The 22,585-nt window shown below is 41.5% G+C and overlaps 3 protein-coding genes and 4 non-coding genes across 7 annotated transcripts; 1 reads left to right on the forward strand and 6 right to left on the reverse strand.

The window, feature by feature from the left end:
* The first annotated feature begins 2,162 nt into the window (after positions 1–2,162).
* Positions 2,163–6,639, forward strand: b3gnt5b (UDP-GlcNAc:betaGal beta-1,3-N-acetylglucosaminyltransferase 5b). Its single transcript, XM_051427955.1, has 2 exons — positions 2,163–2,455; positions 4,362–6,639. The coding sequence occupies exon 2, from the start codon at positions 4,665–4,667 to the stop codon at positions 5,826–5,828; it is 1,164 nt and encodes a 387-aa protein (XP_051283915.1). The 5' UTR covers positions 2,163–2,455; positions 4,362–4,664; the 3' UTR covers positions 5,829–6,639.
* Positions 6,640–15,211: 8,572 nt separating this feature from the next.
* Positions 15,212–20,164, reverse strand: eif4a2 (eukaryotic translation initiation factor 4A, isoform 2). Its single transcript, XM_051395979.1, has 11 exons — positions 20,010–20,164; positions 19,044–19,101; positions 18,821–18,953; positions 18,437–18,576; positions 17,841–18,009; positions 17,642–17,751; positions 17,163–17,306; positions 16,641–16,778; positions 16,437–16,526; positions 16,101–16,180; positions 15,212–16,014 (listed from the first exon to the last, which is right to left on the reverse strand). Exons 1-11 carry the CDS (start codon positions 20,036–20,038, stop codon positions 15,870–15,872), a joined length of 1,236 nt encoding a protein of 411 aa, XP_051251939.1. The 5' UTR covers positions 20,039–20,164; the 3' UTR covers positions 15,212–15,869.
* Positions 16,922–17,105, reverse strand: LOC127370981 (small nucleolar RNA SNORA81). The gene has a single exon (XR_007886329.1). It is a non-coding gene; the product is annotated as a small nucleolar RNA SNORA81 (small nucleolar RNA).
* On the reverse strand, positions 17,405–17,586 carry LOC127370955 (small nucleolar RNA SNORA81). Its single transcript, XR_007886321.1, has one exon. It is a non-coding gene; the product is annotated as a small nucleolar RNA SNORA81 (small nucleolar RNA).
* LOC127370960 (small nucleolar RNA SNORD2) lies at positions 18,119–18,193 on the reverse strand. The gene has a single exon (XR_007886322.1). It is a non-coding gene; the product is annotated as a small nucleolar RNA SNORD2 (small nucleolar RNA).
* On the reverse strand, positions 18,706–18,778 carry LOC127370965 (small nucleolar RNA SNORD2). Its single transcript, XR_007886323.1, has one exon. It is a non-coding gene; the product is annotated as a small nucleolar RNA SNORD2 (small nucleolar RNA).
* Positions 20,165–21,377: 1,213 nt separating the features above from the next.
* Positions 21,378–22,435, reverse strand: setd9 (SET domain containing 9). The gene has a single exon (XM_051397957.1). The coding sequence runs from the start codon at positions 22,380–22,382 to the stop codon at positions 21,528–21,530; it is 855 nt and encodes a 284-aa protein (XP_051253917.1). The 5' UTR covers positions 22,383–22,435; the 3' UTR covers positions 21,378–21,527.
* Positions 22,436–22,585: the final 150 nt, after the last annotated feature.

A 22,585-nucleotide genomic window follows, 5' to 3' on the forward strand; every position in this document is an offset into this window, starting at 1 on the left:
TCCTCTGGTTTTTAGCCTCGACCTAGGAATTACTAACATACCTCTGCCGGAGGATCTCCAGCTGCATTCAGGCTGTAAGTGGTCAGTAAGTTAGTGAGGGTTAGTTAGTTAGTAATCTGGGCTAGTGGATTTTGTAAGTAGTCTTGCTGCAGCATTTTGAACTAATTGAAGATTGGAAAGGTAATCGGAGTACAGCGAGTTGCAGTAGTCTTAGTGGGATGCAATGAAAGCGTGAATGACCTGCAGAGGCGTGAAGTTACAACGTACAAATACTTTGTTGCTGTTCTTGAGTAGTTTTTTTTTAGGTATCTGTACTTTACTTCATTAGTTATTTTTCTTGCAGTAAATGCAATAAATATATTCTTAAAAAAAAAATTGGACACTGATTACAATTACAAAATATTTGACATAGAACATATAAATGGAGAATAATACGCGGAGGAAGAATTCCTTTTAGAAATGATGTTGGTGGACGCTGAGTATTGACTGACTTAAATGCTAGAAGAGTGTTTTACAGCAAAGGTCTGAGAAAGTTTGAGAAGGAAGGATTATTGTATGCCCCACAGCTTGAACGTTATTAGAGAAGAACTGATAAAAACTCTTCACATTTATTGACTGAGGGCTCAGTAGAAAGAGGATTTGTGGTTTGGCTGATAATATGATAATATGGAGTCTTGATTACTTTTGGCTATAAGATCAGAAAAACAGTTAAAAGTTAGCATTTCCCATGACATCCCTTCAAGTGGAAAGTTTTGTAACCCTCCATTCTGCAGCCTGACAAGTTCAGTATCATCTAAAATAGTCGCAAGAATTTCCCTCAGGGTGAATTTTAAAAATGTGAGTGAGTGACTATTGCCTCACAGCTGTCTTTATGTTTACAAACCCAGAGGAAAATAAAACATGGTCCAGGGTGTGGCTCTTTTTGTCTATAGCTTCAGTTTGAGCCCAAGCAAAATTTGAATAATTTTTAAAACATTTAAATAATCCCGAAGTTGAGAAAATTATTCTACAAACAGGCGTGTGAATGCCATAAAATGGAGGCAGTGTTCAGTTGGTATATTTCCAGTTGCACTTATGGTTAGTATTTTGTGTGATTACCTAAAGTCTATTGGTCAGAGACTACAGCCACGCCAGCACCTCTGCTGATTAGATGTTATAGTGTTGTTGTCAACGTTCACCATCTTAGTTTACACTAAATACAAAGTACATCTATTTCATTAGATAAATGAAGACTTTGACCTGCTGGTGGTGACAGGGGAAAGGTAAGAGGATGATCAAAGGCGTTAGGATTCATCCTCTGGGCACAATTTCACAAAAATTCATTAGTGTTTCAAAGTCCAGACTAGAACGGTGAACCAACTGACAAATTGACATTATCATATACTTTCTATTTTTTTCTCAAAAAGTAAAAAAATAAATAGATGTTTTTCACAGTAGTCTGCTCATCTGGTGTTGTACATGATAACACTCTGTATAAGTAGGTGACCTGTTGTGTATTTGCATTGCCTCTTTATCGGGGCAGTCCCTTTGTCCCAATAAACATGAAATGAGAGGAGAGAGCAACAGTGAAGAGGGGATTGTGGAAAGTAGGTACAGTATTTTCTGAATGTTGATATAGAGAATATATTGTATTTACACTTACAGCTTCTTTTTCCATAGAAGGAAATTCAAAGTAGATAAATTGGGGGTGCTTTGAATATGCTTGTTTCCCTCTACGTAGCACATGTTATATTCAAATCTCTAAGTAGTATACCAAAAAGCTGTACAAAATAACTTTACTTATACAGGAAATGAAACCACAGTTGAACTGGATGCACACATCAGTGCACAGATACACTGCCTTGAAAAAGTATTTGCACCTCTCCTGATTTTTCAATTTCTTTCAATAAATGAAATAATTATTTAAAAACTGTATTTTGTGTTTAATCAGGTTGACTTGGTCTCATAATCAATTTTGTTTGAATAAAGAAAACTGAAACATTTAAGTGTGAGAAATGTGCAAATATAGAGGAAATCAGGACGGCCACAGATACTTTTCCAGTGTCACTGTAGTTTTGTGGATGCTTTTGAAAACGATGTCACAAAGATGAGGGCAGGCCTTCCTTTCATCATTTTCTCCACCCTCTTTCTACTAACATCTACATACACTGCCCGCCCCCACACTGAAAGAGGAAGGAAGGGGAGAGAACCAAGGCAACCGGCAACTTACAGTCTACACACTCAGAGAGCAGAAGAATCAGAAAAAGCACACTCACTCACAGATATTCTCACACACACGGTTTCACTGTTAAACCAGGGATTGATGCCTGCTTCTGACAAAAGTGTCACCTCCTGTCATCCGAAGGAAAAGTAAACTTCAAGCAGAGAAGAGGATCTGTGCAGTAGAGAGGAAGACTCAGTGGGGAAAGGTTGCCGCCTCTGTTTCGGATTCACACACAGATATATTCTTTTACTGGTAAGTCTTTATTTTTAGTTGAGTGATGGTGTGCTTTTCCTCCCCCCCCTCCCTCTGTGTTTCAAATCTATTTATACAAATAGTGACTTTCGAAATATGCTATTTGGGTGGTTCACTTTCCCAGCGCTTGTTTTAGATGCAGCTGAGACAGAGTGAACGCTTGTATTTGTCCTGGGTCCAGTAAATGTTATTACAGTACGGCACAAACAGAAGAACAACCTGTTTAAAGGAGGGAGAGATAGTGGAAACACCTTCAGTCAATAATTGTAACTAATCTAAAGGCATTATTAGACCACAGAAACGCACAATTAATTAAAAAACAATTAATCTGAAGGGGGACTGTAGAGAAACGTTAAAAATAGGGAACGTTTCAAAGTATAGATCAGCACACAATATCCTGTGCTAGAAAAAGTCTATGAACAGTGTATGCTGTGCACCTGTCACATGAGCTCTGTCTCTTTGGACTCCCTGGTATTGTCTGGTATCACATGTATTTAGCAGTTTAACAGGAAGATAGCATCACTTCCTCCAAGACCACCAATTTCATTCAAATGTAACAGGGCGTAATATCATTGAAGAACTGATGGAAAGTATTAGATTTTCTACTGGAAAAAATGGAGGCAAATTTCAAAAGTTACATGTAAAAAATGTTTTCATTGTAGCTGTTCTACCAAAGAAATGGCCCCTTTGAAAGAGTAACATGGATGTTGTTTCTAGAAAAAGATGTTTGCTGTTGATGTAATATTTTAGTGTTTTGAGCACCACTTTGTGTCGGGGTAAAGGCGGAAACCTCACAGGGAGATTTCCTATTTCCAAACCTACGCATAAAAACTACAAACTCCCTGCATGGGTAGATACCACGAGAAGTAAACTAGGTATTTTTCTTATTTGGGTGAACCGACCCTTTGAAGGTGAGGCGTGACCAATTGTATTGCCCCTTTATTTGCCCTGTTATCAGCAACCCTCAATTGTTCTCTCATATTCATTTGTTAAATGTTCAGGTCACAGTCCTGCAGGTGTGTGAGTGCTTATCTCCATACTGGCCAGTAAAAATGTGACTGCATCTGCTTTTATGAGAGGTAGGCTGTAAAGTAAGGTATTTTGCCCACCCTGGAAAATGAACTTTATGAGAAAGAACTGGTTGTTACAGTAAGTGTGTCTGTGTGAGAGATGATGTGAACCAGAGGTGAAGCAGAGTTTCTCATTATCAGGCAGAGAGAAAAGAGCCATTCTGAGCCAGTGACCCCATTAGGCACAGGCCATCCAGTGATGTTTAAAAAGCTCTCGGGGTGCGGTGGGAGTCCCAGGCCCCGGGCCCATCATGATCCCCCCTTGGTTTCAGCCCAGGCCCGGCCGGAAGAAGGCTATTCTCGTCCCGCATTGTGCTGCCGAGCTATTCTGACGCTGTCCATTGTGTCCAAATGCTTTCCATGACTCTCAGCGATTTCAGTGGGTCTGCACCTTAAACCCCTCCATTATGGACTGGCTTGCATTGCCACATTTGCTGTGTTGGCTTTTGCTTTCAGTCCCCCCACCCTCCATTCACCCAACCACTAACTTTTGAGTTTTCAGCTAACGTAACAACTCTTACACAGAAACACTGAATACAAGTGGGTGCAGTCAAATGCCAAGTTCAGATCCAACCACAAAAATGTTTCCCTTACCTTCCCTTAGTAGTAGTCGCGTAGTTTCATTTGTAACTGCAAAACACATAAAAAAACATGCTTGCAAAACATGGCGGTAAAAAACTGTTTCCAAATAAGGAACATGTTAGCCAAGCAGACATTGTAAGACAAGAGTTTTAACATTTCCTCTTCCTTCTTTTGAAATCATTGGAAGCAGAGCTTTCACATGTGTTTCAACAAAGCATTTGTTAAACCACAGTAAATTTGTTCTCTTTTCTCAGTACAGACAGCTTCATGGGTGAAAGATGAGTCTCCAGCTGCTGGGTGACTGTGAGTGTGTGAGTTATTCTGCAATGGAGGACGTTTCCCAGCAGACCCAGTGACTCCCACCGCCACCTATGCCTCCTGCTGAATGTGGAAAGCCTAGGATGGAAGACCCACCAAGTGCTGGTCTGAGGCACTGGGATAACACTTGCAACCTCCACATCCTCAACCATCTCACCTCCTCCTTCGCACACACAAGCTGCTCCACCATCACCACCAACCAGACGAGGACCACCGCCACCGGGTGACAAGATTCCAGGATGTTTGTGAATTTCCGCCGGATACGAAAATGCCAGTGTGTGCAGCTGATGACCACCTGCTTGGTGCTGTCAGTGATGATGGTTTGCTGGGAACAGCTGGACAACAGCGTCGTCAGCCACGTCAAGTCCTACTCATACCGCTACCTGGTCAACCGCTTCACTTACATCAACAAGAGCCTCACCATCCCACGTGAGCAGGCCAGAAGTTTCAGCAACTTCCGGTACCTGCTGGACCACCCGAAGAAGTGTGTTGGCAAGGACGTCCTCCTCCTCCTCTTTGTCAAAACGTCCCCAGAGAACATTGAAAGGCGCAACGCCATCAGATCCACCTGGGGTAATGAGACCTACATCCAGAATGCACTGGGAGTGACAGTCAAGGTGGTGTTCGCTTTAGGAGCGCCTCAGACCAGGAAGGGGGAGCCCTCGTGGAGCAAGAGGAGCGGGATTGGTTTTCAGGAGCAGCTCATCCACGAAGACAGTCGCCATGGTGATTTGGTCCAACAAGACTTTTTAGACTCCTTCCACAACCTAACCCTGAAGCTCATCATGCAATTCCACTGGATGCACAACCGCTGCGCACACGCCCGGTTTCTCATGACCGCCGACGACGACATCTTCGTCCACATGCCCAACCTGGTTAACTACCTGCAGGAGATGAGCAGCAGAGGCGTCACAGACTTCTGGATTGGTCGAGTGCACAGAGGAGCTCCACCAATCCGCAGCAAAGACAGCAAATACTTTGTGTCTTTTGAGATGTACCAGTGGTTGTCGTACCCAGACTACACAGCTGGGGCTGGGTATGTTGTCTCCAGCGATGTAGCGGACAAAATCTACCAAGCCACGCTGACCCTGAACGCCTCTCTTTACATAGATGATGTGTTTATGGGCATCTGTGCCAACGCCGTCGGTGTGTCACCACAGGAGCACGTCTATTTCTCAGGTGAGGGCAAAGCTCCCTACCACTTGTGTATCTATGACCAGATGATGACGTCACATGGTCATGTGGAGGATATCTATGACCTGTGGAAGGCAGCTACCCACCCGCAAGTGAAACAAACAACTTCTGGACTCATAGGGAGGCTGTACTGCACAGCTGTGAAAATGTCTCTCCTTTGTAAACCTTACTATTTTAACACCTACCCTTGCAAGGCAGCCTTTGTTTAGTATTACTTCCGAGTTGTGTGTGTCAGTGTGCAACGAGAGAGAGAGAGAGAGAGAGAGGGAGTGTGTCGTAGGTCGCAATGAAAGGAGGATCATCGCTGAATATTACCTCAGTCCTTTCAGTCGGACACCCATGTCAAAACACTGGAGCGTGTGTTCTCCGTCAAGAGACCGGGCGGTTCAGGTTTGTCACTGTTACTGTGAGTTCACCAACGTGTCAATGACCTCTAGTCTTGGTGGTTTAATAATGTGATAACACTGGCTTTGCATTGACAGCCGAATGTGTTAAAGAATAGGTCCTAGAAAGAAGAAGAAGAAGAAGAAGTTGTCCAAACTCAAAACAAGATTTTAACTGATAAACTAGCTGATCAAAACATACTTCCTCTTTGTCTTGGATTCTGCACCCTTCTGCTGCTGAACACAAACTTTTTTCATACTACAAAAACATAACAGGGCCACCTCTCTCACTGGCTTTTACCTCAAATAAATACACTTTTTAAAACTTGAGGGAGCTATAGGAGGTCTGTGTTTCTGAAATGATGATGCAAAGCAGAAGGATCACATTTGGTTCCTGGTGTGCGAGTCAATGTCAGAACCATTTTCTGTTGGTCAGTGATGTGTCAAATCTTAAAATGTCTCCATATCATGAAGTGCAACATTCTTCACATCAAAGTAGAGTAGCTGTTTAACTGCAACGACTTTACAAACAATTCCTGTGCTGAAATAATTATGAAGTGTGGTTGTTAAAAGATCTTTTTTTGTAATTCAATTTGTGAAATATGTTTTTTAATTAAATAAAATCTCCAAAGTGAAAGTGTTTTATTATTGTTGTTAGTAGTAGTCAACAATAATGTCCGTTGGTTGGCCAGGAAACACAAGCTTAGGAAATGTCTATTAGGAAACACTGGAACAGTTGAAGAGTTCTCTGGTTTGACAGCACAACTCTTTTAACTGGTACAACTTTAATGGCTTTTAATAGATTCATAATAATGCCATTTTCTAAAAAAAGTCAAACATATTAGCAAGGCCAAGAAATAGTCTGGCACATAACATCCCTAAAACTATAATGTGTTGTTTTTACATTTTACCCTATTGTCTGTACTGACAGCTGGTTAGCTCAGCTTAGCACATGAACTGGAAACAGGGAGAAACAGCTAGCCTGGCTCTGTCCAAAGTCTATGAATTCCACCTACCAGCAGCTCTAAAGCTAAATAATTAAAGTATCTCATATTTTACATTCATGCAAAAACTGTAAAATGACACATTGTGGTTTTACAGAATATAAACTTACTCAAAAGCAAATAAGTGAATTTCCAAAAATGTCAAACTATTCATTTAACCTGAATATTTGTTCAAACAAGGTACAAGTAGTTACCAAAGAAGACAGTTCATGGTTCAAGTCAAATTTCAATGTGTGAACTGTGAACAGTTCACACATTTGACACTTCCGGCCCACAAACATAAAAAACAATTTACTGTCATAACTGAAGACTGTTTTTAAACTCTGACCACATTGTGTTTAGGCGGGAACCACTGAACCAAAATGCAGCGTATGCAGCGCATGCATAAGGTGCAATGCTCTGAAACCATGTGCACAAGACACCAATTACTACACAGCCTAAAGTGTTTCCCCTCCCGCTCCTAGCAACAGTTTGCTGAGCAGCAGAGCAGGTGTAAGTGCAACATGAGCCTCATTAGAGTGGAAGTGCAAACATCTAACATGGAACTCCACAATATATTACTTTAAAACTTTATAAGTGAAGGGACTTTGCCTGAAGGTGTGCACTGGAATACTGCCCACTATGATTTTGATTCAGGCATTTTCCATCTGACATGTGATATGTGGAGCCAAAAACACCCCTGGCATCGGCCAGAAAGCCATCAGTGTCCTCAAAGTGACTGATCCACAGAGGCATCTGGCACACTGCTAACAGCAATAACTCAGGCTGGTCCCATGTCAGTGCTCAACAGACGCAAGATAAATGTCATAAACCTGCACAGACAAACTGGTGGTGATTTTTCAGGTGTTTGATTAAATCAGGTCAGAGGAAATACCAAAACTGAAAAACAATTTCAGAGTTTGTGACAGGAAGTCAAAGACAGAATTAAGATTTCTACACTCACACATCACTGAAGGTGAGATTTTTGTTGGTGTATTATTCTCAGTTCAGACTTTTGTTGGAATTTCTGTATGTATATACCTGCATTGTTCATTGGCTGCAGTTGCCATTGTATGTCCTCTTTCTGGTGCAGCAACAGCACGGTTTCCTCTCTGAGAATATTACATTTTCCACAAATCTCACCTCAGTAAAATATCAGTTTTTCTTTGAAAATGACTAAGTAAACGTCTCAGTGTCTCCCAGTTTAAGGTCATGAAAATGTCATCCTCTCCTCACTTCACTTCCACTCACTGTGAATTGTCAATATGTTTATGCATGGCACCTCATCCTGAAATGTGATGTTGCCTGGATTAGCTGTTCCCCAAACAGCTGCTCTGTTTCCAAGGCAACGCATAAAGAAGAATAATTCACACATAGGATTTAGACGGGCCTAAAATGTTCATTTAAATTAGAAAATGTGATAATGTCATGTATAATATGTGAGCTATTTTGTATAATTTCCCTTGGAAATAGAAACTGGTTTGTTATTTTTAGATTTAATCTAGTGAACATGACAGAGGATCGGCCCATGAGGAGTCAGCCACTGACTTTAGACAATGAAGCTCATCCTTAGCCGATTCCCAAGAGGTCGCTTTGCTAACTAATTGTGTTGACAAAGTTGACCGGCTAAATATAGCTGCAGACAGTGCTGGTCAGTGCGCCAGCTGAGCCCAGTATGCAAGCTATTACTATAGTTCATTAAAAAATACTTTCAGAAACATTGGCGCCTCTCTTTGGGAACTGGCAAAACGTAGCCATAAGCCAATTATAAGAAGCATCAAAGAGGATTTACCAATGCGCGGAAAGTAAGTTTGCTCAAGATGAACAAACTTCCTATATTGTAATACTCATTACTGATGTTGCCAAATTTGTACCTGAGCAGCACCTTTGTCAATTCTGGTAAAATGTCACAATTTATCTTACGAGAAACAGATTTCATATGAAAAATAGGGAAATTCCAATGACTTACAGCTGCAGTAGCTAACTTTGACTATATCCTGATAGAAGTACAACAGAAAGTGTGTGAATCCCCCATGGCTGAACGAAAACAGCCAATCAGAGCCAAGAAAGATAGACTTCATTCCCAGGTCACCAAATACTGACAATTTAAGTTAGTTGTTCTGAAGATAGTTGAGTCTCATTCACAGGTCCCAAAGCATCCGTATTTGTGGTGGATTCTTACAGACGCCATTAGGAGCACTAGGAGGAACCAGAGGAACATGAATTATTAACATAAATCTCACGACTACTGTCAGGATATAGTGAAAGTTTCAGAAACTGTGACAAGAAGTTATTTTGTATTAGTTACCTACTGCAGCTTTAAAGGAATGGTTCAGCATTTTGGGGAATACACTTATTTTAGTTACATAAGATTGAAACCATGAAGAAAGAAAGTTAAAAATGAAAGAAAGAATAGTCGTCAAACTATTAAATGAAGGAACAAGTTAAAAACAATGTTTTAAAGATTTAATGATGCTATTTGCTTTTATTAAATTAGTACTAAAAGTAAGAATAAAAACCTCATTATTTCCCCACATCCTACTTAACAAACACGAGTTCAGCAATGCAGCCGACTCATTAAGCAAGACCACAATGACAAATAGATAGAGATAGATACTTTATTGATCCCCAAGGGGACAGTAACCACAGACTGATAATAACAACAACAACAACAACAGGAGGCAAAAAGCAAAAGAACCAATAAAATAAAATAAAATAAAAATAAATAGCAAAATAACAAGCATTGGTTGAGTGTCCTAAGATGAAATCCAGTGCTTGAAAGGCTTAAGGTGCATAAGTAGGTGGTCACATAATGCAGGGTGCACTGCGTCAGGTGGTAGACATACTGGAGTTTAGAGTTTTTCGGTTTTCCTCCCCTTGGTGGAGTTGAAGAGCCTCATGGTGTGGGGGAGGAACGGGCTCCTTAGTCTTTCCGTGGAACAGGACAGTGACAGCAGCCTGTCGCTGAAGCTGCTCCTCTGCCTATAGATGTTGCTGTGCAGTGGATGCAGTGGATTGTCCATGATTGACAGGAGCCTGTTCAGCGCCCGTCGCTCTGCCACAGATGTCAGGCTGTCCAGCTCTGTGCCCAACACAGAGCCTGCCTTTGTCACTAGTTTGTCCAGACGGGAGGCATCCTTCTTCTTAATGCTGCCTCCCCAGCACCCTACTGCATAAAAGACGCTTGCCACAACAGTCTGATAGAACATCTGCAGCAGTTGTTTGCAGATGTTGAAGGACGCCAGCCTTCTGAGGAAGTATAACCGGCTCTGATCTCTTCTGCACACGGCGTCTGTGTTGGCAATCCAGTCCAGCCTATCATCCAGGTGTACTCCCAGGTATTTGTATGTCTGTACCAACTCCACACAGTCACCGTTGATGGTCACAGGTTGCAGGTGAGCCCTGGGCCTTCTGAGGTCCACCACCATCTCCTTGGTCTTGGTGGTGTTGAGGCGCAGGTGGTTGGAGTCACACCATGTGACAAAGTCCTGGATGAGTTTCCTGTACTCCTCCTCCTGGTCACTCCTGATGCAACCCACGATAGCTATGTCATCGGCAAACTTTTGCACGTGACAGGACTCCGAGTTGTATTTGAAGTCCGACGTGTACAGGGTGAACAGGACCGGAGAGAGCACGGTCCCTTGCAGCGCTCCCGTGCTACTGACCACAGTGTCAGACCTGCAGTCCCTCAGTCGCACATACTGGGGTCTGTCTGTTAGGTAGTCCATTATCCATGCCACCAGATGTGAGCCTACTCCCATGTCTGTTAGTTTGTGTTCCAGAAGGCGAGCTGGATGGTATTGAAGGAGCTGGAGAAGTCCAGAAATGTAATTCTCACAGCACCGTTTCCCCTATCCAGGTGAGAAAGGGATCTGTGCAGCAAGTACACAAAGACATCCTCTACTCCGACCTTCTCCTGATACGCAAACTGCAGTGGGTCAAGAGCGTGGCGGACCTGTGGCCTCAGGTGGTGTAGCAGCAGCCGTTCCATGGTCTTCATCACATGTGATGTCAGGGCGACCGGTCTAAAGTCATTTAGCTCACCAGGATGTGGTCTCTTTGGGATTGGAATGATGCAGGATGTCTTCCACTGTCTAGGGACCCTCCCCTGTTCCAAGCTCAGGTTGAAGATGTGCTGTAGGGGGAGTCCCAGCTCCAACGCACAGGCCTTCAGAAGTCGAGGGGAAACTCCACCTGGACCTGCTGCTTTGCTGGGGTTGACATAATAAACATTTGTCTCCTGTATGGACAGCCTAAAAGCATCTTTGAATCTCACTAATTTACACTTTATAACTATTACTTTAAAACAAATGGCATGTTTCACTGAGATTAGGAGAAAAGGGGCAAACAGGTTTGTGCTACTACTGGTGTTTATGCATTGGAGGAAAAGCTTACTAAACTCTGAGGAACAATACTGACCTTTTAGGGTCTGAAGAACAGATATTCTTTACCACAATTAGATTGGCCCCCCTGCTACTTCCAAATACAACAATTATTACCTTTCAATTATTGTCTTGACAGAAATTCTTCCACAACAAACATATTTATGTTTATGAGACCTTTTGCCCACAGATTACATTAGGAGATAATGGTAGACTGGGACAGGACATCATTTAGAAGATGTGAATCAACTGTGGTGAACACATTCACTATTTTTATTTGCAATACATAATTTAATATACACAGGCTGCATTATAAATATTTTTGGAAATACCCAAGAGTATATAGATTTGCAAGAAAGTGACAGAGGAAGTGCTCAACTTGTTTTGGAGTCATCATTCATTAAGCTAGTGCAAAAGAGCCAAAATGCAAAGATAACTACAATATTATTCTATACAGTAGCTTCAATTTTGGTTTTATTCTTTAGGAGGAAAAGGTGGTTCTCTCTGTGCGTATATATATGTTTGATTGGATGGATATAGTTTAACTGTTGATACTAAACTGGAGAGAGTAAAACCCTTTCAAGCATGGTGTGCGGGTGCAGAGCAGGTGCTGTGTGCAAAGGAAATGACTGTTGCGTTTTGCCGGGTACCAACAGTTTTGTGCCCACAACGAAACCACGGATGGGAAATTTTAACCTCTAACTGAGAAAGAATTAGGACACTTGACGCATACAGGTAACATTTATTATTAAGCTATACCTAAGAAAGAGTTTCTACAAACCCACTGACTCATTATACTGTAGGTTAGTTTCTTATACCCACAGAGTCTGAAAAAAAGAGTAACTTATTTTTTGGTTTGTTTTTTTGAATAATTTTTTCAGTTTTTCTGACAAATTTTTCTCTCTCCTCTTTTTCTGAGTAATTCTTTTCCTGTTTTGAGGAGTAATTTTTTTTCTGAATTATCGAGATACTTCAAACTCCCGCGAGAACCTCCAACCTGCAAGAGACTCCCATGGACCTATGGTGACTCCTGCCCGCACATATATGCCCCATCTTCAACTATCGACCATACCAGGTCAATTTTTCTATGTATATATTGCTATGTCTAGCAGATCTGAATGGGCTTTCCTTCTGAACAACCGCAAAGTCCTCAGGTGCCTGTGTAGAGTCGACAAACTAATGATAATATCATCCATATGACTTAAAGACAGGCCTATCTCCCAGTGTCTTAAACCCAGATCAAAGTAAAACTTGATTGAACTAAACAAGCCGGTTATGTTTGTTTCCGTTAAATCAAACTCTCAATAAAGGAATGGATGCGTCTATTGTTTCAAATGCTCTCTAAACTCTGAAAAAATGTTATTATTTATTCATAAATTATTCAGAAAATCAGAAAAAAATAACTCCGAAAAACCAACCATAAAAATAATTACTCCGAAAAACAAACCAAAAAATTATTTTTCAAGTGAATGCAATACGCTTCCATAGAGGCTATATCATTTCCTAGACAAGGAAATGTTTTAAGCATTAAATGGAAATTCACACATACAGTATGTATGTGTGCAGGAACTTCTGAAATGTTCACACATGTGTATATTTGAAAAAAATGCTGTGAACTTAAAATGCTTTCAGAAAGGGAAGTGTTAATAGTTTATTTTCATCAGATGACAACATGCAACAGAAGATCAGTAATGGGTGGGACCACTCATAGTTTCTAGGTGCTCCCACACAGTTTCTGGTAGGTTGTGGAACAACACCCTTCAGCCATTGGTTTGAAGAGAACCGCAATGGAAACGGAGCCAGCGTGACGTACTGCCAGTTGCTCAGCGCTCATTGGCTGCGCAGTTTTGATTCGTCCGTAGCCCGAAACAATGGCGGCTCGCCTGGTCACATGTGATCTCGTATAACGGCTGAACATTACAGTAAAATATGTTTCTGAAACGATTTTAAGCGAGAAATAGGCAACGCAGTAACACAATCTATCTTCTTATATATAAACTGTCAATGTTGATGTAACCCCACACAGACCCGATGATGAGATCAGCACTCTGTATAAGATAAGACTGTAAGATCATCGGCTGTATGTTCGGGGTCGTTGTCCTGCTGCAGAATAAATGTGGGTCCAGTCATACGCCCCCCTGTTGGTTCTGTATGATGGTTAAGTGTCTGTCTGTATTAGTCCTGAAATTTTTGATCCATTTTCAGAATTGCAGCCCCAACATTTACAAAGAACCTCCACCCTGCTCCACTGTTGCCTGCAGTTCCTGTTTTCGTGCATGGTTGGGTTGCATAATGTACCTCAATGTTCTCCACCCTGCCATATTTCCCCAGCACTCTCTCCTCAATAACACACACACACACACACACATTCAACCTACATGTGAAACTGATGATCATTATCATCTGTTTGGTAGAACCTGTTGATCATACACCTGACTGTAATCCTACAAAAACCCTGACTCTGTGCAAGTGTACCTATAAGAATTGATGGTGGGCTGAAGGCAAAGGGTAGTCTCACCAAATGTTGATTTGATTTAGATTTTTCTTTTGTAAATTGATAAAAAAAGTAAACAACTTAGTTTACAGCATTTTCTCACACCTGCCTAAGACTTCTGCAGAGTACTGTAGTACAACTTTTTAAAGATTTAAAGATACTATTTGCTTTTAATTGTTAAGTGTGCACTTAAAGTGAGCATATCATAATCTTCAACATTCATTCAGCTGTGGAGCCTGCAATTCACAGTCAAGACTTGGCACCTTGCAGAAAAACACCAACGTTTCCTTCCTGATTGCCAGTAAAGCTGTGATAAATTAGTTATTTATATTTATATCTGCTGTGTGTATTGATGCATCTACAGATAAGTGAACACCCTCAGGCCAATGTGAAGATAGGAATGTAATTAAACAAATTGTCAGTCAGAAAATGAAAACCTGTGTAAGCGGAATGCTGATGAGAATATAACAATGTTTTTCCGAGGCTAATAATAATTGTGGATGGTACTGAACTGTGTAGTGTGAAGTAGAGAGGATCAGGTTGATATGTTTCTGAATCATCTCTGGAAACACACTAGTGCTGAGATCAAACAGAAAATGAGTCCTTCCAAAACAAATGTTCAGTAAGTGATTTTAAAGAAAGCTTTGATACTGAGCGGTCTTAAAAAGAAATATCTTTCTGCTTGATGCTAGCAACTCGAGCAAAGTATTTCATCAATGTGGATCTAAAATTGTTCAATCCCAGAACAAATGAAACAGTTTATGCACCACGGGATGCAATGTGTAAAATGGTCTAATGAGTAATATTCAACATTATTAACAGGTATTGAGTTAACTGTATTGATTCTGTTATATGGCCTTATATACTTTCTCAGAAACCTTTATGAATGGAATTCTTCAAAAAAGACAAAGCAGGAGACTGAAGTGTGTGCTTTTCACAAATCTCAAAATAAATGTCTTGTTTACTATTGAAGTGGGAATGTGCTGAATTACACTGAAATAAAATCTACACGATTTTAACTGCAGATCTTTACTTCTCCAAGCAAACATCATCCAACTGCGCAAGAAAAGTGTAAGACATTCAAGTTCACGCTACATCTGACTTTACCAAGTAAGCATTCTCCTTCGACTTTTGTGAATACGCGAGTACACTAGTGACACTTGCCTGCCACTTTCTAGTCTGCTGAAGTGCCAGTAGGTGGTGCTGTGTCCCATCTTCCTGACCTGTGCCTACTCATTCTACCTGCTTCTACAGCCATGTTGAAAGTATGTGCTGTTCTCTGCAGATTGTGACCCTGTCATAAAGTACATAGTCCTGTGAACACTAGTACACCATAACAGACAAAGCAAGTTTACTTACAGCAATTTAAGTTTATTAAGACATTCATACAATTCTGGGAAGGAAGAAATCTGAAAAGTAGTCAAGGGGGTAAATAGCAATATACTCTGGTAAGGGTAAAACCACGTTAGCTAAATATGGCCAACCAGTGAGGAATTCTGATAGAGCAAGTGGGATTAAAAAAAAATAAATGTATGGTACATTTAAATTAAAACATTCACAAAAGATAACAAAAAGCAAGTGAATCTACAATATAACATGACAAGTGCCTCTATTAAGCAGGCCCACAATACATCGTACATATGTTAGCATAACATAATTTGCAGACTTTATACAGCACTTATACCTTTTAGTCCACAAGTAAGTTACTAAATGGTGGAGAACATCGAATACACACATCTTAATTGAACATGGAAAGAAATACCTGATAAGGACCTTTATGTTTACAGACCCCATGGCTTTGTAGCTCCAACCAGCCGACTGTCAAGGTTAGAATCTACAACTGTCCGAGAGGGACCACCATAGAAGTCACCTCGCTTTTAACACATACCAAAATTCTGATCCAAGGTTTAGCATTGAGAAGTTTTTTTTCCCCCTCGAATAATATAAGCACAATGCAAGTGGACGATCGCTATCACTGCGTTTAAAATAAAAAGAAATATCTCAGGGCTCAAATCAGGTCAGCCACATTCATAGGCATCTCCTCCACTGTAGTATTGTAAAACGTCTCAATGTCCCGAAGAATCCTCTTGTCCTCCTCAGTGACGAAGTTGATAGCAACTCCTTTTCTGCCGAAACGGCCACCACGACCAATTCTGCAGAGAGAGTAAATATGAACCACGTTAAGCCTCACACAGTAGTTTGAGGTTTACATACTGGTGCAATATAGGACGCAACTCACCTATGAATGTAGTTCTCTCGGTTTGTAGGAAGGTCATAGTTGATGACCAGGGAAACCTGCTGGACATCTATCCCACGAGCCTGAGAAAAAAAAAGAAATCCAAATTATATTTAGGTCTAAGATGCATGCAGTTAAAACATTGTGCAAATGTTAATGTCGCTCGTAAATAAAGTAACAGATTCCTACAGTAGAAGAACCCATTGTGGAGAACGAGCCCTGATCTCCCAAAAGTTTGACTGCTTGGTCATTTAAGGACTGTTGCAGGATTTAAAACATTTTGGGTTTTAACTTCACAGTTGATATTGCCCCCCACAACACATAGCACCTCCTACTAACCAGAAGATCAGTAGTGATCAAAACTCTGCTTGAGCCAGATCTGAACTCCCTCATAATCACGTCACGCTCCTTCTGGTCCATATCACCGTGCTGTGAAGCGAGAATTATTTTAGAAAGGAAAATGTGCAGCATTAACGCAGATAAGCCTTGACAGGTCTTGATCCAACAACAGTTGTAGAACCAGGCTGACAGAACAGATCTTACCAGAGCAGAGACTGTGAAGTCTCTAGCGTGCATCTTTTCAGTCAACCAGTCAACTTTTCTCCTGGTATTGAGGAAGATGACAGCCTGGGTGATTGTCAGTGTTTCATACAGATCACACAGGGTGTCCAGCTTCCACTCCTAGAGACATCCATGAAAAACAAAACGTTATGCATAGTAACACATTGTCAAGTGAACTAAGTTAACCTGACAAGTCATATTGCAAACCTGCTACAAGACCACTCATCGAGCATCTATAAAGTCCATATAAAAAATAAAATCTAATGTGTAACACAGGATCTTGAGACGAAGGACACTGGACATTTAGAAAGAGGTCCCTCCAAGCCTCATTTGCGATACTGTGCCTTTTATCTCCTTCCCTGGTGTACCCATGCTTACACGGCCACATGAGCTAAACCTGTGCGGCCTGGCTCCTGCAGTTCCAGCAGGGTGCTTTATTGAGAAGGGACTTCTGACTTTCATAGCAGTGAAAAGCAGCTTGCTAAAAATGTTGTGTAAACCCACCTCTCGCTCTACATTTATGTAGAACTGCTTGATACCCTCAAGGGTAAGCTCTTCTTTCTTCACCAAGATGCGAATGGGGTCTCGCATGAACTTCTTGGTCACCTCCAACACCTCTGCTGGCATGGTGGCTGAGAGCAGGACCACCTGTAGTAGACAATCACGTAATATTCCATAAGATTAAAAGATAGAAAAATAAAAATAGAGTTCAGTGTTTCAACAGTAAAACCCCTAAATGCAAACCCAGGTGTGGCACTGCACCTTGAGACAGAGGCCAATGAACATTAAGAAAGAGGTTCGACAACATCTCATTTTCAGTACAGTGCTTAATGATATCCTTCCACGTAATAGTCTGCTAGCATTATTGCATGAAACAGATCAAATCTGAATCACACAATTATAGCAGACTTCTGTTATTGCAGAAGGGCAGTATAGCTAACCTATCAACTGATGCTGTGTGCCTGAAGTCAAAATATACTTACTTGAATGTTTGTGCTCAGTTTCTGGAAGATCTCATAGATCTGATCTTTGAACCCTCGGCTCAACATTTCATCAGCTTCATCCAGAACAAACATCTTGATCCATTTTGGGGCTGCAAAGAAATGTGTAAAAGTCTAACTTTAATTTGGGAATTGAACTGCAACCATGTGATAATGATTTTCTCTTAAAACTGATACTTACACAAGTGTCCTCTAGTAAGCATGTCAAACACACGTCCTGGTGTGCCCACCACTATGTGAGGGGCCTCAGCCTGGAGCTTCTGTATTTCGCTACGGAGATTGGTTCCTCCGATACAGGCATGGCAGGCTGCCCCCATGTAGTCACCCAGAGCCAGAATGACCTTCTGGATCTAATGAGGGGAGATGGGAGCAAAGAAAAAAAACAAAAGAAGAAAGTCAGGATGATGTTTTAGGGATGGCAAGAAAGGACATTTTAACACAAGCGTGTAGAACTGTTCAAAGTGATCAGTAAAATAAAAAGAACTCTCCACTTCAAGAGTCAGTCCCGAAAGATGGTATGCCATCATATCACTCAGTTTTCCACAGCAAAATATGAATATTTAAAGCACAAATCAATCCAATGAAGCCAGATCACCTTTTAGACCAATGCAGCCATGGACAGAGACTACACCAATCCTAAGAGGATACTTTGTGTTTCACAATTTCTGAATTTTGACAGGATTTAAAAAAATGGTACCTTAGTACTTGAATCAGTGTCCTCAATGTGCTGTTTAGGTCTGAGACACTGAGGTTATCGTGACCTCAGGAACAGCATACCTGCTGAGCCAGCTCTCTGGTGGGAGCCAACACCAGAGCCTGAGTCTCCTTCTGCTCAATGTCCAGCTGCTGCAAGATAGAGATGGCAAACGTGGCCGTCTTGCCAGTGCCTGACTGGGCCTGGGCAATGACATCATAGCCTGAAAGCAAGGGGACACATTTTTAGTAAGAAAAATGAAAATCACCTCTATATAAAGAAGTTTCATAGGATCGTGTCAAGTTAGATTGCCTCGCAGCAGTTAACGAAAGACATTTGATATAACAGTATTGAGTGATCAGTACAAACAAAGTTATCCCCATTATTGGGTAAGTCCCGAAAGATGGTAAAGCATCACTTCACTCAGAACAAACAATCCACTGGTCAGTAAAGTATGGTTTCTGTACCTTTGATGCAAGGAATGATTGCCCTTTGTTGAATGGCAGATGGCTTTTCAAAACCATATGCATATATTCCCCTGAGAAGAGTCTCCTTCAGGTTCATATCATCAAAGTTGTCCGTAATCTCGCTCCAGTTGCTCTGAATTTAAGAAACAGTGGCTTGTGAGTCAACGCAATTACAAACTCCATACTAAATGAGATAATTAATGAAGTTTAGTCATGTACGTACCTCGATGACACCATCAGGCTCCATCCCATCTGGTCCCCCATGGTCTCTATCTTTTGAGCTGTTAAAAAGGAGTGATACAGGTCAAATTTCACTTTCACATGTCAACTTTTAAATTATAATCACCATCACAAATGGTTTCTGAAGGTCTTGAGGGTGGACATGCAACTACAACCAGCAGTCTTACCCACCACGTGTCATGAAACTCGTGGTCGGGAAACGAAAAAAAACCCCGCGTTTTTCATGTTGACTCACGATTATAACGTAAAATGTGCGTCAGATGTGTAGTGAGCAGGTCCTCGGTGGTCCGGGTTACGCCCAGAGTCTCTCATTACAGAGTCCGGGGCTGCGCCGGGCGCACGTGTCAAATTCCACGAGCAGAGCTCAACTACCTGGCGCTCCTAAAATGACCGCTTATATAACCTCGAAAACGGTTCAGACCGGCTCACACGCCCACTGTGGTCCATGCCACCGTCGGTCTCTAAAGGCGATAAAGTCCCGTCTGTACACGTTCAGCACATCTCAACATGGAGCTCTGCTTCACTTACAGTTAGCCAATATGTCGGACAGTTGGGCCTGCGCTACCAACGGTGGCTTCCTGAGAACTAGGCCGAGCTGAAGCCAGGCCAGGCGGCTCCTCTGACTTTAAGCCAACCATCGACCACGGCAGCAAGAAGCTACTTTAGAAATACAACTCGGTCTTGATGAATTTTATATTAAGACACTAGAAAAACAAAGGCCCTTTAAATCAAACCGGCCACTAACGGCCATTTGGAACTGCGGTGGCGCAACGGTGTCACAAAGCTAACTGTTAGCAACCACATCGCCCTCACAGCAGTTGGGGCCTACAAAGTTAGCTTCAAATAATTAAAATACGGCATCATACAGAGTAGACACCAGCGTGACAAGCTTGTGTACCCCTATAAAACGAATACTGTTTCAAAAATGTGGCCAAATATACGATTTTACCTGTTGTAATCAGCAGAATCGCTAGACATGATCCGTTCCCAACTTCAGCATGCGACTGGAAAGATCGCTGATGGCGACGCCAACTGCCTTTATGCAGCCGGACTACTTTCACTGATGAACTTAATACTCCGTTTGGTTGTCAGTACCGTCTCAGTTGACCGACTTAATGTTTGGTTTACACTACATTTTATTATGTATCTTCTGTATACAAATCTATATTTAAATATCCGATAACAATGTGAAAAATGTTCCAGACTATATTTATCAGCGGAAGGATATTGCAGTAATAAGTAGTGCTTGGGCTGCTACAGTGTCTCTAACGGGTCAAAACTCGTTTGACAAGGTTGTGCAACATTTTTGGGAAGTGTTCGCGTGAGGCTGAAATACAATTATTGAACTAAAGTAAGAAGACAAATTTCAGACTGAAGAGACGATTTGCTGCCAGTTAGTTGGTAGCTTTCTCTCCCTGTTTAATACTACATTACGTACACTGTTCATGTGTTTCCCCTTTCTGTGAAATGTTGAATTTAGCTCACTGTGACTCTCCCAAGTTATGTCTGTGTGTCTTTGCTGTCTCGTCTCTGTTGCCAGCATTTGATCATTTTGTTATATAAAAGAGTTGGCTTGTGAATTACTCCTGATACTTGGAGGACCTGCTCCCTCTACTGTTTCAGAACATGTTTAACACAGGGTGTGTGTGCAGATTGTCAGCTCTACTGTTTTTAGCACTAGATTTGAATGTACTTGATATACAAGTTTAACACTTTTTAAAACTGAACTTGAAACTGAGAATTTGATCCTTCCACCCACAGCAAAGACAGCTCTGAGCAGTACATTGATCTGTTTCCTGTAAGGCTAAGTTTCATTTCCTGGAAAGTACAATTATGAGGTTGTCTTGAACTTTACTTCCAGTTTATGCTCCTAGAGATACTTGTTACTAAAATTTAAAGTTATCATCCTATGAGCACCACATAGATTACACTACCCAGCAGTATTAGCTCCACCTCTATCACAGCGTGCTTCTCTTACATATGAATACAACAGTAATACATATCCTATACTATAAAATATAATTTTTATTTAATAAATAACACTCTAAAAACTGCTGTTTTGCATTATGTATATTTTTAAATTTTGGATACATTTTGCTTATACCACTTTTGTATTTTTACTTAAGTAACATTTTGAACGCTGCATCTTTGTAATGGTGTACTTTTGAATTTAGGTAATTACTACTTTTACTCAAGGAAATATGTGGCCTATTTCCATAGCCTATAATTAATCCTCTTTAATTAATAATCTTTCTGTATATTCCTACATTACCCTTCAACAAGAGCAGTTCTGTTTTTTGCATATAACAATAAACTGTTCAAGACACATTTCACCTTTATTCCAGTGTACAAAGATAGATTTTAAATGTCCCCCCTCCCATATGGAAGACAGACAATAATAATATTGTTTAAATTTAAAAAACATTCTCTGCACCACAGCAGAGCGTGAGTGGAGTGTACTTGGACTCTAATGCACAATGGTGAAGTAGTTGGAGAAGAGTTCCTCCCCTGCTGTAATGTCTCTGAGTGATACAAGGACCACACAGCGCAGAGGCCTGTGTGTGTCCGGGCTGTAGTTGACATTAGGCAGATACTGGCGGAGCTCGATGGGGAACTGGTCTGGCACATCGTACTCCTGATAGCACACGTTAGCAGGCCACTCATTGGAGCAGTTGTTCACGTACTGACCCACAGCTAGAGGGTTTCGTGGACTATCTGTCAGCCAGCTGGTGTCACTCATCATGTAAGGTCCTATTCTGTCCCTGCCACTGCATGACCTGAACACCATTTTGGAGATACCTTTGTCATTCCCATCAAGCAAGACACCATCAATACACCTGAACACAAAAGGGTTTCTGATGGACTGGAGGAGAATGGGCTCATAGGCTTGATAGACAGTGCCAGGGTACATGGCAACTGTAGCTCCTTTGGGCACAAATCCTCTGGTGACAAACACTCCGGTCCCTGCAGAGGGCAAAGAGCTGGGCTTCCGGTCAATGCAGAATCCCAGAGACTGTACCATGGCATCCTGTCCACACACTGCATTTCCTCCACCACACCGGTCTTCAGTACTTGTTACCTGTCTGAGAAAGTGAGTTTGAGCAGCCCCATGAAGAGCCCGCTGACTGCTGGGCAGGAGTCTGAAGAGCTCCAGTAGCCTCTGTGAGACCTCCTCGTCCGGGACCAGTTTGTCTTTCGAGCTCTTCTTCACCTGCCGCAGAGTTTTCTCATTTTTAGACAAGTTGAGTACAACCCAAGGCACGAACCTGTGCCTGTACGACCTCCATTTGTTCTGAAACCTCGTTAGAGCAGTTCTGAACATTCAGAGCACCGTCTGGTAGGTCGGACATGGAGGACTTGTTTCATAAACCTCGAGTCACTTCCGCAAAGATGCTCCAAAATAAAACAGGACACGTGTAATATGTTCAAATTCTCGTTTGAACTCTCAAACTTTAATCAAGTGCTTTTCTCCACTTTACGATAGATTGGTGTATTGTGTTAGGTAATTAATATAAAATCAAATAA

This window comes from Dicentrarchus labrax, unplaced genomic scaffold (genome assembly GCF_905237075.1).
Source record: "Dicentrarchus labrax unplaced genomic scaffold, dlabrax2021, whole genome shotgun sequence".
In the NCBI taxonomy this organism is placed as follows: Eukaryota; Metazoa; Chordata; class Actinopteri; family Moronidae; genus Dicentrarchus; species Dicentrarchus labrax.